This window comes from Peromyscus leucopus, chromosome 14 (genome assembly GCF_004664715.2).
Source record: "Peromyscus leucopus breed LL Stock chromosome 14, UCI_PerLeu_2.1, whole genome shotgun sequence".
In the NCBI taxonomy this organism is placed as follows: Eukaryota; Metazoa; Chordata; class Mammalia; order Rodentia; family Cricetidae; genus Peromyscus; species Peromyscus leucopus.
The window spans coordinates 57,649,886-57,663,057 of NC_051075.1; the positions used below are offsets into that span (position 1 = coordinate 57,649,886).

The 13,172-nt window shown below is 37.9% G+C and overlaps 1 protein-coding gene across 1 annotated transcript in view; it reads left to right on the forward strand.

The window, feature by feature from the left end:
• Nrxn3 (neurexin 3) overlaps positions 1–13,172 on the forward strand; it is a 1,620,870-nt gene that overhangs the window by 1,467,948 nt on the left and 139,750 nt on the right. The window contains 2 exon segments of the mRNA XM_037210977.1: positions 1,508–1,597; positions 7,137–7,444. Coding sequence (XP_037066872.1) covers positions 1,508–1,597; positions 7,137–7,444 — 398 coding nt within the window.

Here is a 13,172-nt window from a genome sequence, read left to right on the forward strand (position 1 = left end):
CACTCTGACTTCCCGACTTCTCTAGAATTTGCCCCTGAGCCACCTGTTTTAAGATTTTCATTTCCTTTTAAAAATATTAGTAATTTGGAATCGAGTTCCCTAAGTTTTAATACCAGGCTCTGAACCAAACATGATGAGTTACAGTGCACTGGCTTTTACTAAATCAATTTGAGGTTGGCCAATGAGCTAAAACAGTTCCCAAAGCATGCCTTCATTATTTTGTTATTGGAAGCATATTCATTAGGGGTGTAACTCCACACCACCACTTTCAAAGTCTCTTCCTAATTAGAAAAACCACCCAGGAGTGGTAATAGCAGTTACAAAGGAAAGAGGGGCCATCTCCAGCACTTAAACACAGTGTTTGAACCTAAAACTAATTTGATATTTCATGCTTGGAAGAAATATTCCTAACAGGCTTTTTCAATAGATTCTTGTTCAAGAAGGCCCTTTCAAAGAGAGAAGAGAAAGAAGAAAAAGAAAGAAAGAAAGGAAGGAAGGAAGGGAGGGAGGAAGGAAGGAAGAGAGAGAGAGAGAGAGAGAGAGAGAGAGAGAGAAGAGAGAGAGAGAATGAAAAGCTGACCCAGCATGTTCTAGCACCAATAAAATGTAAATGCTCAAGAGCCTGTAAATGTTATATAGCAGTATAACTTCCTTTGCCTGTAGTTATGTTTTTTGTGGGTCCCATCTGCTTAAAATGTGCAACAAAAAAAGATAGAGGTCTACAGTGCCACCTGTACTGTTCTGCCAGTTTCACATAGGTACAGTAATATCAGGGTTCTCTTTTGGAGTAAGAAATCTCTCTTTAATCCAAGCTCTGGGGAACTTAAACAGGGGCATTACCATGAGTTAAGACAAATTTGAACTACAGAGTCTTATCTCAGAAAACCAAAACAACTAAACAAACAAACAAAGAAATGTAATCAAACCCTAGAACTACTTTCTTGGCTAGTCTCCCTTGGCTAGCAGGGGTTCAATCATTTTCTCTGGTGCCCTTTTCTAGAATTCAGAGTAAGCAAGTACAGATGCTTGAGAGAAGCAGCAAGGGCACTGTGCTCCTGAATGGTACCCATCAGAAAAACAGTAGCATCCACATGACTGAGAATCTGTATGCTCCCTTTATGTTATGAAATTGATATGGTATTGGTTAGAGAATTATTCAACTCAATGAGATGATTGAGCTTCACTGAGACCAACTCAGTGGTAGATGGAGGAAGGAGGAGACAGGGTGAAAAAGGAAAGAGGTTTCTGTAAATAGCCCAACAGCTTACAGATCTATATCCAAAACCACATGACCAAAACATGATGGAGCACTGCATAGTTGAGATCAATCTGACCTCATACCTGTCATCCAAGGGCAGAGCGACTTCAACTCCACCTCTACTAAAGATAAATTGATATCTATGTCTAAAAAAAAAAATCTTCATAAAACAAACTGAACACCTAGGATGTTTTTAATGACCTATTGACTTTTCAGATTGTTCTTTAAGCTGTTTTTTAAACTTTAAAGGCAACACTGATAACGAACGCCTCCAAATGGTAAAACAGAAAATCCCCTTCAAATATAACCGGCCTGTAGAGGAGTGGCTGCAGGAAAAAGGTAACGGTCGCTAAAACTTTCATTCTAAAATCATTTGAATCTAAACCCTCATTTTTAAAGCCTGCACATAAATGTTCCTTAAATGATAATCGCCTGCTGCATAAATGACTGTTTTAATTTTCATTATAATTTGTGTCAGCTTCCACCTGCCATATGTTGATAAATCATGCAATAATACATCGCCATTAAAATACAGTTAAAGGGACTAACATCTAGCCTGCTGTCAGCATGACAGCCACAAACAACACATTCCAGGAAACACATTTTTAAAAAAGAAGGAAGGAAAAGAAAGAAGGAAGGATAGACTGTATATGGCAATTTAACCAATGCATGACATTAGTTTTTAATTTGTTTTAAATTACCTCTCACCGAAACTTTCTAAAGAATTTTCAAAAGCGCTTGTTAAATTACATCTTGAGGCTGTTTTGGCTTTACTCTCTATAGCATGGCTAACAAAAAACCAAACCAAACCAAAACAAAAAAAATCTTAGATCAACTCTTGTAACTTAAACTGCTTAAAACAAATGTTATAAAGGAAGCAGTATATGTTAACATTTGTTTTTAAACAAAGAGAAGGCTGAGAAAGAACAGATTTTGCCTCTAAATTCAAACCATCGGGGCAAAAGTTTCTAGGAGAGCTTAATTACTTTCCAGTTGCTGCGGGAAACTAAAACAAAACAAACGTATTTTACACTTTGGTGGTGTGATACCCTCGTGCATTCGTACAATGTTTTATGCAATGCAGTGCAAGTTGTTAAGGCAATGAATTGGTAAGGTAAAGTCTTGTGGAAATCAAAACAGCAAGTTCTGATTTGCTGACAGAAACAACCACTCCACGAATAAAAGAGGGCAGCAGTTATAAATCTTGGCAGAATTTTCTATGTAGTTTCTTTTGCTTACTAGATACATACTTGCCTTTTGATGAAGAAAATTTTCTTATCTCCAAGAAAACTACAAGTTCTGTTCTTACCTGAGGCTGTATAAACTAACTCTTATCTCAAGATCTAACTCTTGTCTCAAGATCTAAAAGAGCCTTTCATTTGGCAGAGATTTGATTGAATTACATATTTGGAGTAATTGGGGATATTATATAATATACAAATAAAAAGACAATTGACAATTGTGTGTGATTTTTAGCTGGGTAAAAGCATTCAGACATCTAGACATAGAAAATCCTTACCAAATCTTAACTGCATGCCTTGTTTTCAACATATGTGGTCTAATTAAAAATAAATTAAGAATAACTCTAAAAAGCAAATAATTTTGAGTAGTAATCAACAGCTCATAAAGTCCCTTTAACATTAAAGACAACAATTGCCTCACTTTTAAAACAGAGAACTAGATGCATGTTGGAGTCTCATGTGCCTGAGAGAACTTTTGTGTTTCTTTCAATTTTATGTTAATAATATTTTATTTTTTTCCATTGCCTTTTGAAGTCTAAGTTTAATAGCATGCCAGGCATTTTCATTTGTACAAATCATTATAAAGTGGTTAGTAGGCTTTAAGTTTTCCTCTGGTAGTTTCATTATCAGCTGGCTTTCATGTAAATAGAAGACCTCATACACACGCTGAGTGCTGGGGTGGATAGAAAAGGGTGGTTGAGGTGGTATGGTATATGTGTGTGTGTGTGTGTGTGTGTGTGTGTGTGTGTGTGTGTGTGTGTGTATATGTTATTGGACAATTTATTTGCAAACTGTAAGATTATCTTCTCTACTGTTTTTCCTGAAATTACTCATGTAATTTGGGTGAGTAGTATCTATTATCTTTACCTCTTCCTCTGTCTAGCTAACTTCACTTTCAAATTGAAAGAAAAATTTGCATTGAAAGACCTTGTTTGTGAAGATGAGTATAAAGGATAAATAAATAAATAGGATTATTAGACAAGAGCATTCAGAAGTACATGGAATATTTCTCTGTAGTTACTTCTGTCATTGGGGAGAAGAGCTGGGTCACAGCATTCCCAAGTCTCTTTGTTGGCTGTGTACTATTGACTGACTTTCTGACCTTAGACAATCCACTTAACCTCTTTGTAGCTCAGATTTCCCATATGAGGAGAGGAGAAATAATACTGCCTATTCCCTCAGGGTATTCTGAGATTTAATTAGTCTTTGTGCAACACTGACTAGAGACGTGCAAAGATTTAATCTAAGCCTATGTGAACTTGATGTTAAAATGAAGCAACAAATAATGACTTCCAAAAGGATGTGCATCTAAAATGAAACTAACAGTTACATGCTAGGAATCCTGTACTGGTGTTATCAAATTTCATATTATTGTTGATAGAACAATTCTCAGACTCCAAAAATATATGCATATATATATTTATAATGCACATTTATTCAAATGAACATGTATAATGATATTTTTATTCTAAAAACTTTACATTATCAATCACAACAATGAGAATGATATATGGCATAGATTTTTGAAGCATCTTGGGCAAATGAAAAAAATAAAACAGAAACTTTTTCCTATCAGTCCTGTACATCCTTTATAAGGAGAGGGTACTAAAATTGTTTCTCCATTGTTCATGACCTCCTGTGCAGCTAAAGAGAAATGAGGCAGTGACAGGAAGACATGGGAGGAGACAGAGTGCTCTCTTCTCTTAGTGACTTCTAGGTTTGTCCTTAACAACCTAGGCAAAGTGCAGAGAACTAGGAGAAGGTTGTAAAACAAAAGGAAAAAGACCTAGCCATAAAACCACCAAGCAAACATGCTAACAGAAAGCCAAACACACTTCCCCTGGCATTAAAAGAAATTGAAATTTGGATAGCCCCCTTCTCTGTCTCACCTACCAGTGTGTTGGATCTAAGAAGTGGGTGGTCGGGTCCCTGTGGCAAATCAGTGATAGTCAAGAATAAAGCAACTCTTCAGTCTAATGGCCTCAAACATGCCGTGCCTTTCCCTAGTCCCCTGTTATTCTTGAATAAGCAGTGATGCCTTTATGGAGTGAACTACAGCAAATAGAGAGAAGGCAATCCATCATTTCCAGCCAGTCTATTGCAGTTTGAATTCCAATTTTCTCTGACTGTCTTTCCATTTTTTTTTTTTTTTTTTTTATAATTTTCTGTGAGTTTTCACTTTCTGAATCATTGTAACACTGCTCGAATCACAAGATCCGCCTCTCTCCCATCTACTAAGCTGTCCACTCCGCTGTCTTTCCATTTTTAAGTATTGACAGAATGAATCTTTCCAGGAAAGTAAGATGAGGACCATTATTATATGAGGTTATTATTATGAAGCTTTCCAAGGATATTAGAATAAAATCTTCTACATATAATCAAGGTTACTCAACAATTAACTAATCAGCAATGCTGGCTGCATAGAAAAGAGAGAGAGAGGAAGAGGGGGAGAGAGAGAAAGATAAAGAGAGAGATAATATTATAAATGGAAAACCATTGTGCATATGCAAACGATACCTTGCATGGGGGCTATCAGTTTAAGATACGGAATTTATATGCTAGAAATCTCCCATGGTATATAGCTTCTTCTCAATCAGTATGTGAAGCTGCTCCAAATGCTGATAAGTTAAGCAAAATTTTCCTGCATCTATTATTCCATTTCTATTGTAGTAAGTGTATGGCTCCCAAAGAAAGAAATGGGAATTCCAGCCCCTTCCCCTGCACCGTTGTGCATTGAACATGTTGCAACCCCTGTGAAGAGAACAGAGGCAAACATTATGCGGCTGTCAAATGGTACCAACTCACAGTACACTGAAGGGATTCTTGGGAAAGCATGGAATGAATTGATTGCATCCCTGGGACCTAGGTTTTTCTGTTTTCATTAAAGCATAAGATCCTTTTGTATGGTTCCAAGACTCTTATGAAGTGTGGATCATTCCTGCCCTAATAAAGTCCCCCCAGCCTAAAAGCAGAGTAGTATTATTTATAAATTATTCAAATAAGAACCTTAAGAATTGACTAGATAGCAAAATTGACACTTATCTGAATAGTCCCCTCTGAACACGTGCAATTTCCTTCTATACCTTCCAATAGTATACACCAAGAAGGTATATCCACATTCAATTCCAGAAATATAGGCTAGCTGTGCATTGTGTAGGCTTGAGTTTATATTAGTGATAGATGCTGAGAACCCAAACCCCACAACATACCTTTTTAAATATATTTAGAGTTTGGAGGGGGAAAGCATATGTGCTTTACCAAGCAGACATGAGTAGCAGAAAATTGTTTCCAGTTATTTACAATAACTTGAATAACTAAAATAATCAAGATGATTAGATGAAGAATTAGTGAATCTGTTGATCACTGATAAAAGAAAACTCTAGAATAGATGTATCCAATTCTATGAATAGGTGCCTTTTTCCCCTTCTACTCAATATGGGAAAGCAGCTGGAATTAATCTAAACAGATAACATGAAGGGAGGCCTTAGCATGTTGCTGTCATGATAAATTACAATAAGATTTTAAAAGCTGTTATTCCCCCATGGGAAAGATCTAGTTTGGCTTTAAAAAATAAGTAGAAATCTTGAAGAACAAGCCTAACTTGTTGAAATGCTCCATTCTAAACAGCCCTACCATGATTTTTTTTTTTCTGTAAGCTTTTGGGCCACAGAACTAAAAATAGTACCCACAAGAAAATCTGAAATAAGATTAAGTATTGATATTTTACAGTCTGTTACCATATCTCTCCATCATTCAAGGAGTTTTATGTGTTGCTTGGGCAGTTCCCATCTTCCCTCTAAAATTCATTTTTATTGGTTAATTTTATTATTTGACAATTTCATGCATGCACATAATATATTCTGATTACTCCCCCCATATCTTCTTAAAACCATTTTATGATTACCTCATCCCCACCCCCTTTCCCATTGTAGAAGCTTTATCAATGCCTAATAACTCCTCCATCTCAGAGAATAATCCATTGACTGATAATACCTCCCTCCAAATTATACATCTATCATGATGCTGTTAAGTAGCAAAAGCTGATAGAATATTACTCACTGTGAAGATTTATGGAAAACTATGCTGCTGGTGATGAGAATGTCCATTTTTATAAGCATGCACTGAATCCGATCCTCTAAATTGCAGTTTAATTTCAGTAAATTTCATTTAATTACTGAACCTAATTTTTAAACTCAATGTTCTAAATCACCTCATTGAGTTTTTGTTTGCTGCATATCATTCTTTTTTGTTGTCATTATGTTAATTTGTAGCCTAAAATCAGAGCACTAGGCATCTGTGATTCATTCTGGTCATGATCTGAACTGGATGTTTCTGTCATCCTTGATTATATGTCTCAGGAAATGGTAACACTGCTCATGTTTAAACCAAGATGGCTTCTTCCTTAGAATGGGAAAGATACTCAGTTATTCTTGTAACTTAGGATTTCTATCTAGACAGTGGAAGAGATAATTTTTGTGAAATGTTACTCATCAATCTCAGTAGTGAATTTTTCTTATATGTTTTATCCACTTCGGTTGTTCAAGAAAGCCTATTAGATGCTTGTTCCATACAGAATAGGTACAGTAGGGAGCAGAAATGTATGGAAATAATAGTATTTCCTCCACCTAATCCACTAGGCCGGCAGTTAACCATCTTCAACACCCAGGCTCAAATAGCCATTGGAGGAAAGGACAAAGGACGCCTCTTCCAAGGCCAACTCTCTGGGCTCTATTATGATGGTTTGAAAGTACTGAACATGGCAGCTGAGAATAACCCTAATATTAAAATCAATGGAAGTGTTCGGCTAGTGGGAGAAGTCCCATCAGTCTCGGGAACAACACAGACGACCTCCATGCCACCTGAAATGTCTACTACTGTCATGGAAACCACTACCACTATGGCTACTACCACCACCCGCAAGAATCGCTCTACGGCCAGCATTCAGGTAAGCCTTTCTCTTGTGATATTGTTCTTCTTTCTTGACTTTGCAGCACTACTGCTGTGGTTATTATTCTAGGTAGCTAAGGACTTTGAATTACTGTCTTTGAAGGAGGGCTGAAGATGTTCGTGATAATGAGACCTAAGACTAGAGAGTAAGTAATGACTGAGTTAGAGAAGTCGTGTGGCATTTATGATCTCATGAGATAACTCATGTTATCCCTTGCATTTATCACTGAATTGGAAAAACTATTATTCAAAATGAACAATGGACTGTACTTTTATTATGTTTATAAACCATCTATCTCCTCTCATTGTATTACCTGTTGTTTTCAAATAACAGAAAGTGGGAAGGGAGAAAGGAAAGTTTGTTACCATCATCAAGTCTGTACCCTAGTTCAGTTCTATTCACATCCTCCAGATATATTTGCTAGAATGCAAATTGCACATTATTAGGGTCAATGGGTATCCTTCAATCAAGAACAATTGAAACAAGAAGTTCAATCACTCATTGTGAATAGTAGTCTTTGTGTTTGACATTAAATCCTAATTAATGAGCTGTCATTTTGGAGTCATTTTGTTTACTTTATTTGACTAATATACTGGTTCTATTAGAAAGTGTAAAGAATTGATTTTAGCTAGGCAGAAAGTTCTTAGCTTATGGTAAGTTTTTTGTTGTTGTTATTGTTGTTCACTTGAAAGAAATTATATACAAGCTAAAGCTTAATACTTAACTGACTCCCTTAGCAGTTCATAAATCTAGTTAGTAGGGTTAGGAGGTTAATTGAGTTATTAGCCTTAAATGCTTTGGCATCAAAGAAAACGCTTGTGGTGAAATTATACCTACCCTGGTTAGTTATTTGTAAACATCAGCAAATCAGTACTTGTCTCTTTTGCTCCTCAGTTTTCACATGCAGTCGAGGAGCTCAGTAGTCTTTAGCATCACCTTTCTTTCCATTCCAGTGGACACTGTAAACTTACAGTGAATCATTAATTAAAACTCATCCATGTTTTTTTTTTAATCTTTCAGAATTATGTTATGTGACTTAGTTGTATGGAAGCATATTGTCTTCCTTTATTCCTTTTCTTTAAGCTTGAGCAAAAACCCAGACAGCTTCTTTCCTGGCCCCAAAGAGCAATTTGAAGCCATGTGTGCTGATGATGCCATCAGCCTACTTTATGTGTTTTCCAAAGGCCGCTAAGAACCTGACTTGCAGAGTAGTCCTGTAATCATGGGTGCTGTTCCATGCATACCTACGCACATGCTTGAAAGAGAAAAATTGCACTTCTCTACTGATATTACAGCAATAACTCCTGACACCTCACTCCACTCACTGAGAAGAAGATAAAAGGCAATATATATTTCTATTATGACTCTCTATAGTTCAAGCATAGATCTGTTTACTGTTGGTAAAAGGATAGTTCTGTTTGCACGGGTCTTGGCCGCCCTGGTTTGTTTCTGTCAGAGTATATTCTGCTAGCTCTGTGGGAAGCAGAAGAGTAAATAGCTTTTTCTCCATAGGAATGGTTGATTCTGCAGTCTGTTTTAGGACCAAGTTTTTGCTGACCACAAGTAGATTTAATGCTACATAGGGATTCTGGGAATTGCCTCAATTTGTGGTAATCTTCAGTCTTTGTTTTTTTTTTTTCCCCTGTAGCAGTAAATATGTAAATGGGGGCAAATTGTTTGAGTTCCTAGACTCTTTCTACAAACTAAGAGAAGCAGTGCTTCTGGACAGGAGTGGATTTCAAGGTGCACAAGTCTTGCCAGTAATTTAACTCTAAGCCTGGGGTATCTCTTGGAGGAAGTAAGCACCTGGGAGTGCCACTCCACCAGCTTCCCTCTGGTGAGTGCTGCTCTTTCAGAGGCTGGCAAAAATTGGATTACATCTTTACATGCTTTTCCTTTTTCCTTCCACTAAGACTATAAAGATGGGCTATAAATCTGTTGACACTCCTTGTTTCTATGGGTGTGTAAATACATACACTTGGAGAAAAGCCAGTAAGCAGCTTTGCAGAATTGATTAGACAGAGAGGGGGGGGATACAGAAGCCTCAGGATTCTGTAAAGGGAAACTTGAGGAGACACAGTGTGGAAGATTTTAGGTGCCTTTGTTCTTGCCAGCTAGCCACAAGAGCTCTGCCCTAAGCTTTATGAAAACTTCATAGTTGAGCCTAGTCTGGCCTAAGTACAGCCTAGAGATTGCACCAAGTCTACCCAAAGATTTAGGACAACTCTTAGATGCTGAACATAGTAAGTGAAGAACATCAGACCCAGGAGTTTCAAATGCATCCACTGTATGACCTAGCCAATTTTCTTGGATAAAGAGGACTCATAAAGCTTTGATCTCTGAGAGGTACTTCAAAAAACGAAAAGAAAATAAAAAAGATTAAGTTTCCTGTTCACTGGTCCATCATTCAGTTTTCATCTGTATGAAATCACCTGCAGACCATTTTACAAGTGATGTTCTGTTCTTTGCTTTTCACTTTGATTAATATCATTAAAGCACGGTTGTCCTAAAATGAGACTCTTCTAGGAGAAAAACAATTAGGCATGTGTGACTACGAGTATAAAAATGTCACTATTCAAAAAATTCCCTGAGTCCTTCGTAAAGCAGAAGCTGAGAAAACCTCCTTTGAGGAGTTCATCTCTGATAGACCTTGGCTCGTGTTCACATCAGATCAAAGGAAAACTGTAAAGTGCTTTTAGTGCTGCTCTTAACTGTGTATGAATGTGAACAAATCGTTTTTGAGTTGATACAGCTCTCCAATGCTCCAGTCTTTTGGAAGTAATTGGTGCTTTGATCTCTGTGATAGATCAGTCTGTTACTGATAGGAGCACAGAATTGCTTGTGAATGGCATGGACTATGTTAAATTACTCACAGCTATTGTGCCCAAGCAGTGGATCTTGACCTTATATTAAAAAGAATGCTTCGAGATGCTCCCCTCAATTGAGAAGGGACAAAAAAAGAGAGCTAAAGTGCACATTAAGAAGCCAGGTGGGCAGATAATAATCTTCAATATAAGTCTTGTACTTACTAGATATTCAGCAGGCACTGAGTAAGTCAGAAGACAAGTCATCTTGTAGCTACTTAATAAGCAGAAGTACGATGCTGGAGGAACGGTCTACTTCTAGAATACTCAGAGTGTATAGACAGTCTTTTCTACTGGCACAACTATGATGTAATGAACTTGTGCTAGATATCCCGGTTTAATGTCTACTCGGTTCCCACACTAGATAAGCGATCCTGGATAGATAACAGGATGTTTAAATCACTATTGCTGAAAGCAAAGTCTTTCCTTAACTCTACAGCTAAAAACAGCTTTGTCATTAAACATCATAATTTACAAAGTCAGATACTGAAGTAGGTTTCATCAAGGCAATTCTGCTTCCACTAATGAAACTGACTGGGGTCCATTCAGGGCCTGCTGTGGTCTGGTGGCTTTCTTCCCTCAGAACTCTTGTACCTGGATGAATCAGCTTTGGAAAGACTGGACTCAGCTGTTCTCTATGTCTCTCCATAGTGTCCCAAGAATTCCCCCTATGGTTTCTTTAGCAGAGTGGCTACTCTCTTGGGATCTCAGATAATCTTTTAATGGGAATGAAGCAGAAGCCATCAGTTTCTTGTAGCATGGACCTGGACTGAATGCGTGTTATTTATACCATACCTGATTGCTTTAAATTTCCAGACCTTTTCCAATATCGGGGAAGACCTGAAGACGTTTGGATGACTATGGAAATAAGGCCCCAGCCATGTCTATTGCAGATTTTTTTTTCTTGATTAACTGTGGTAGAAAGACACACCCTAAGTGTGTGCAGATTCTTTCCATTAGCTGGAGTTCTAGGCTGAATAAAAAGGAGGCAACAAACTGAACACAAGCATTCATTTTCCCCTGCTTGCTTCCTGAATGTAAATGCATTATGACCTTACTCTCTTACTGCCATTCTTTTCCCACCATGATACACACCGGAGCTTCGAGCCAAAAAATACTCCCCCTCTCTTAATTTACTTTGTCAGATATTTTGTCTTGTCAACAAGAAAACTACTATAGCCTGGCAGTGGTGGCATATGCTAGAGGCAGAGGCAGGTGGATCTCTGTGAGTTCAAGGCCAGCCTGGACTACAGAGTGAGATGTAGGACAGGCTCCAAAACTACACAGAGAAATCCTGTCTAGTATAGCCAAAAAAAAAAAAAAAAAAAAAAAAAAGAAAGAAAGAAAGAAAATTACTACACTAATTATAGAATACAGAGTTGGACTGTTAGTGTTTTACCTATTATTATTATTATTTTCATTTGATATGCATGTTAAGCAATAAGCTACTGAACAAATAGGGCTGCTTATATTAATAGTAGTATCTATAGTTCAGAGCAGAGGTTAGAAATTTTGGGGTGGAAGAGTGAGATATTCAGAAGAATCTGAGTAGAAGTTTGAGGCTAAAAATTAATCCTGGAAAATCAAAAAAGTCTATGACATCAGGAATAGACTTCTCTGTCATCTCATTACCTACATTGGATTTTTTTTTTATTCAACTTTAGACTCTAGTGGGCTTTAAAATATATGCTGTGTCCTGAAATCAACCTATTTGTGCTATTTCAGGAGGTTACAAAATATACAATTCTAGATTACTTGCATTATGGAGCCAATAACTTAAAGAAAACAAGAGGGCTCTCAGCGTAACTTATACTGATTGTGTGTATTAGGAGGTTGGTATAGGGGATGGCTGGGAGCGCTGTCATAGGTGAGACAGTCACAGAACTAAGCCTTAAAGAGTGAGTGCGCTTGAGCAGGAAGCAAGTCCAGGTCTTGTGAGCTACGGTGTGAGTCAGAGATGTGACACACATGATTTCCAGGACTGAGAGACTTAGCTTGAAGCTCACCACCTACATCTGGGAGAGGACTCAGAGGACTAAACTGAATTGAATTTCCTGTGGGTATAATCTAGGAATACCTCAAGGGATTACACTGAAACATTTGAGGAGTGGTGGTAGAGATCAACCCCAGAGCTTTACTTGCATTAGACAAGAGCTCTCCCATCAAACTACATCCCCCAGGACCATATGGGACCTTTCCTAGCTGCTCGTATGAGACATGAAGCAGGAACCTGGTTTGGGCTCTGTTTAGAATTGGTTATTAAATATTCTCAGGTTTAAGGTGGAAACTCGAGCCATTGGGCGCCATTTGTAGCTGGAGAGCTTTTCTCTCCGGGTCCCACCAAGTCTGCCCAGTCCAGGAGCCCACTTATAAAATAAACACACAGACTGCTTACATTATTTAAACTGCTTGGCCATTAGCTCAGGCCTATCATTGTCGAGCTCTTACTCTTATATTTAGCCCATTTCTATTAAGCTATACTTTGCCACGAGGCTCGTGGCTTACTGGTACTCTTGCTTGTCCTGGCAGCGGCTCCAGGCAGTCTCCCTCTCTATCTTCCTGTTCCCTCAATTCTCCTCTCTGTTAGTCCCACCTATACTTCCTGTCTGGCTACCGGCCAATCAGTGTTTATTTATACAGAGCGATATCCACAGTACTATACAGGTGGGTAGTTACAATAACCCTGATTCTGAAATGGAACATTCGCCCCAGAATACACTCAACTTTCTTTGCCTCATTCAGGACTGAAGGAAAATAGCGATGCCAAGAGTCATTCACCAGTACCATTACCTTTAGTCTCCCTGGCCCAAATATTCCCAGAAGAGAGGAGCAGGCAAAAAGGAAAAGAGTGGCAAAAGGAA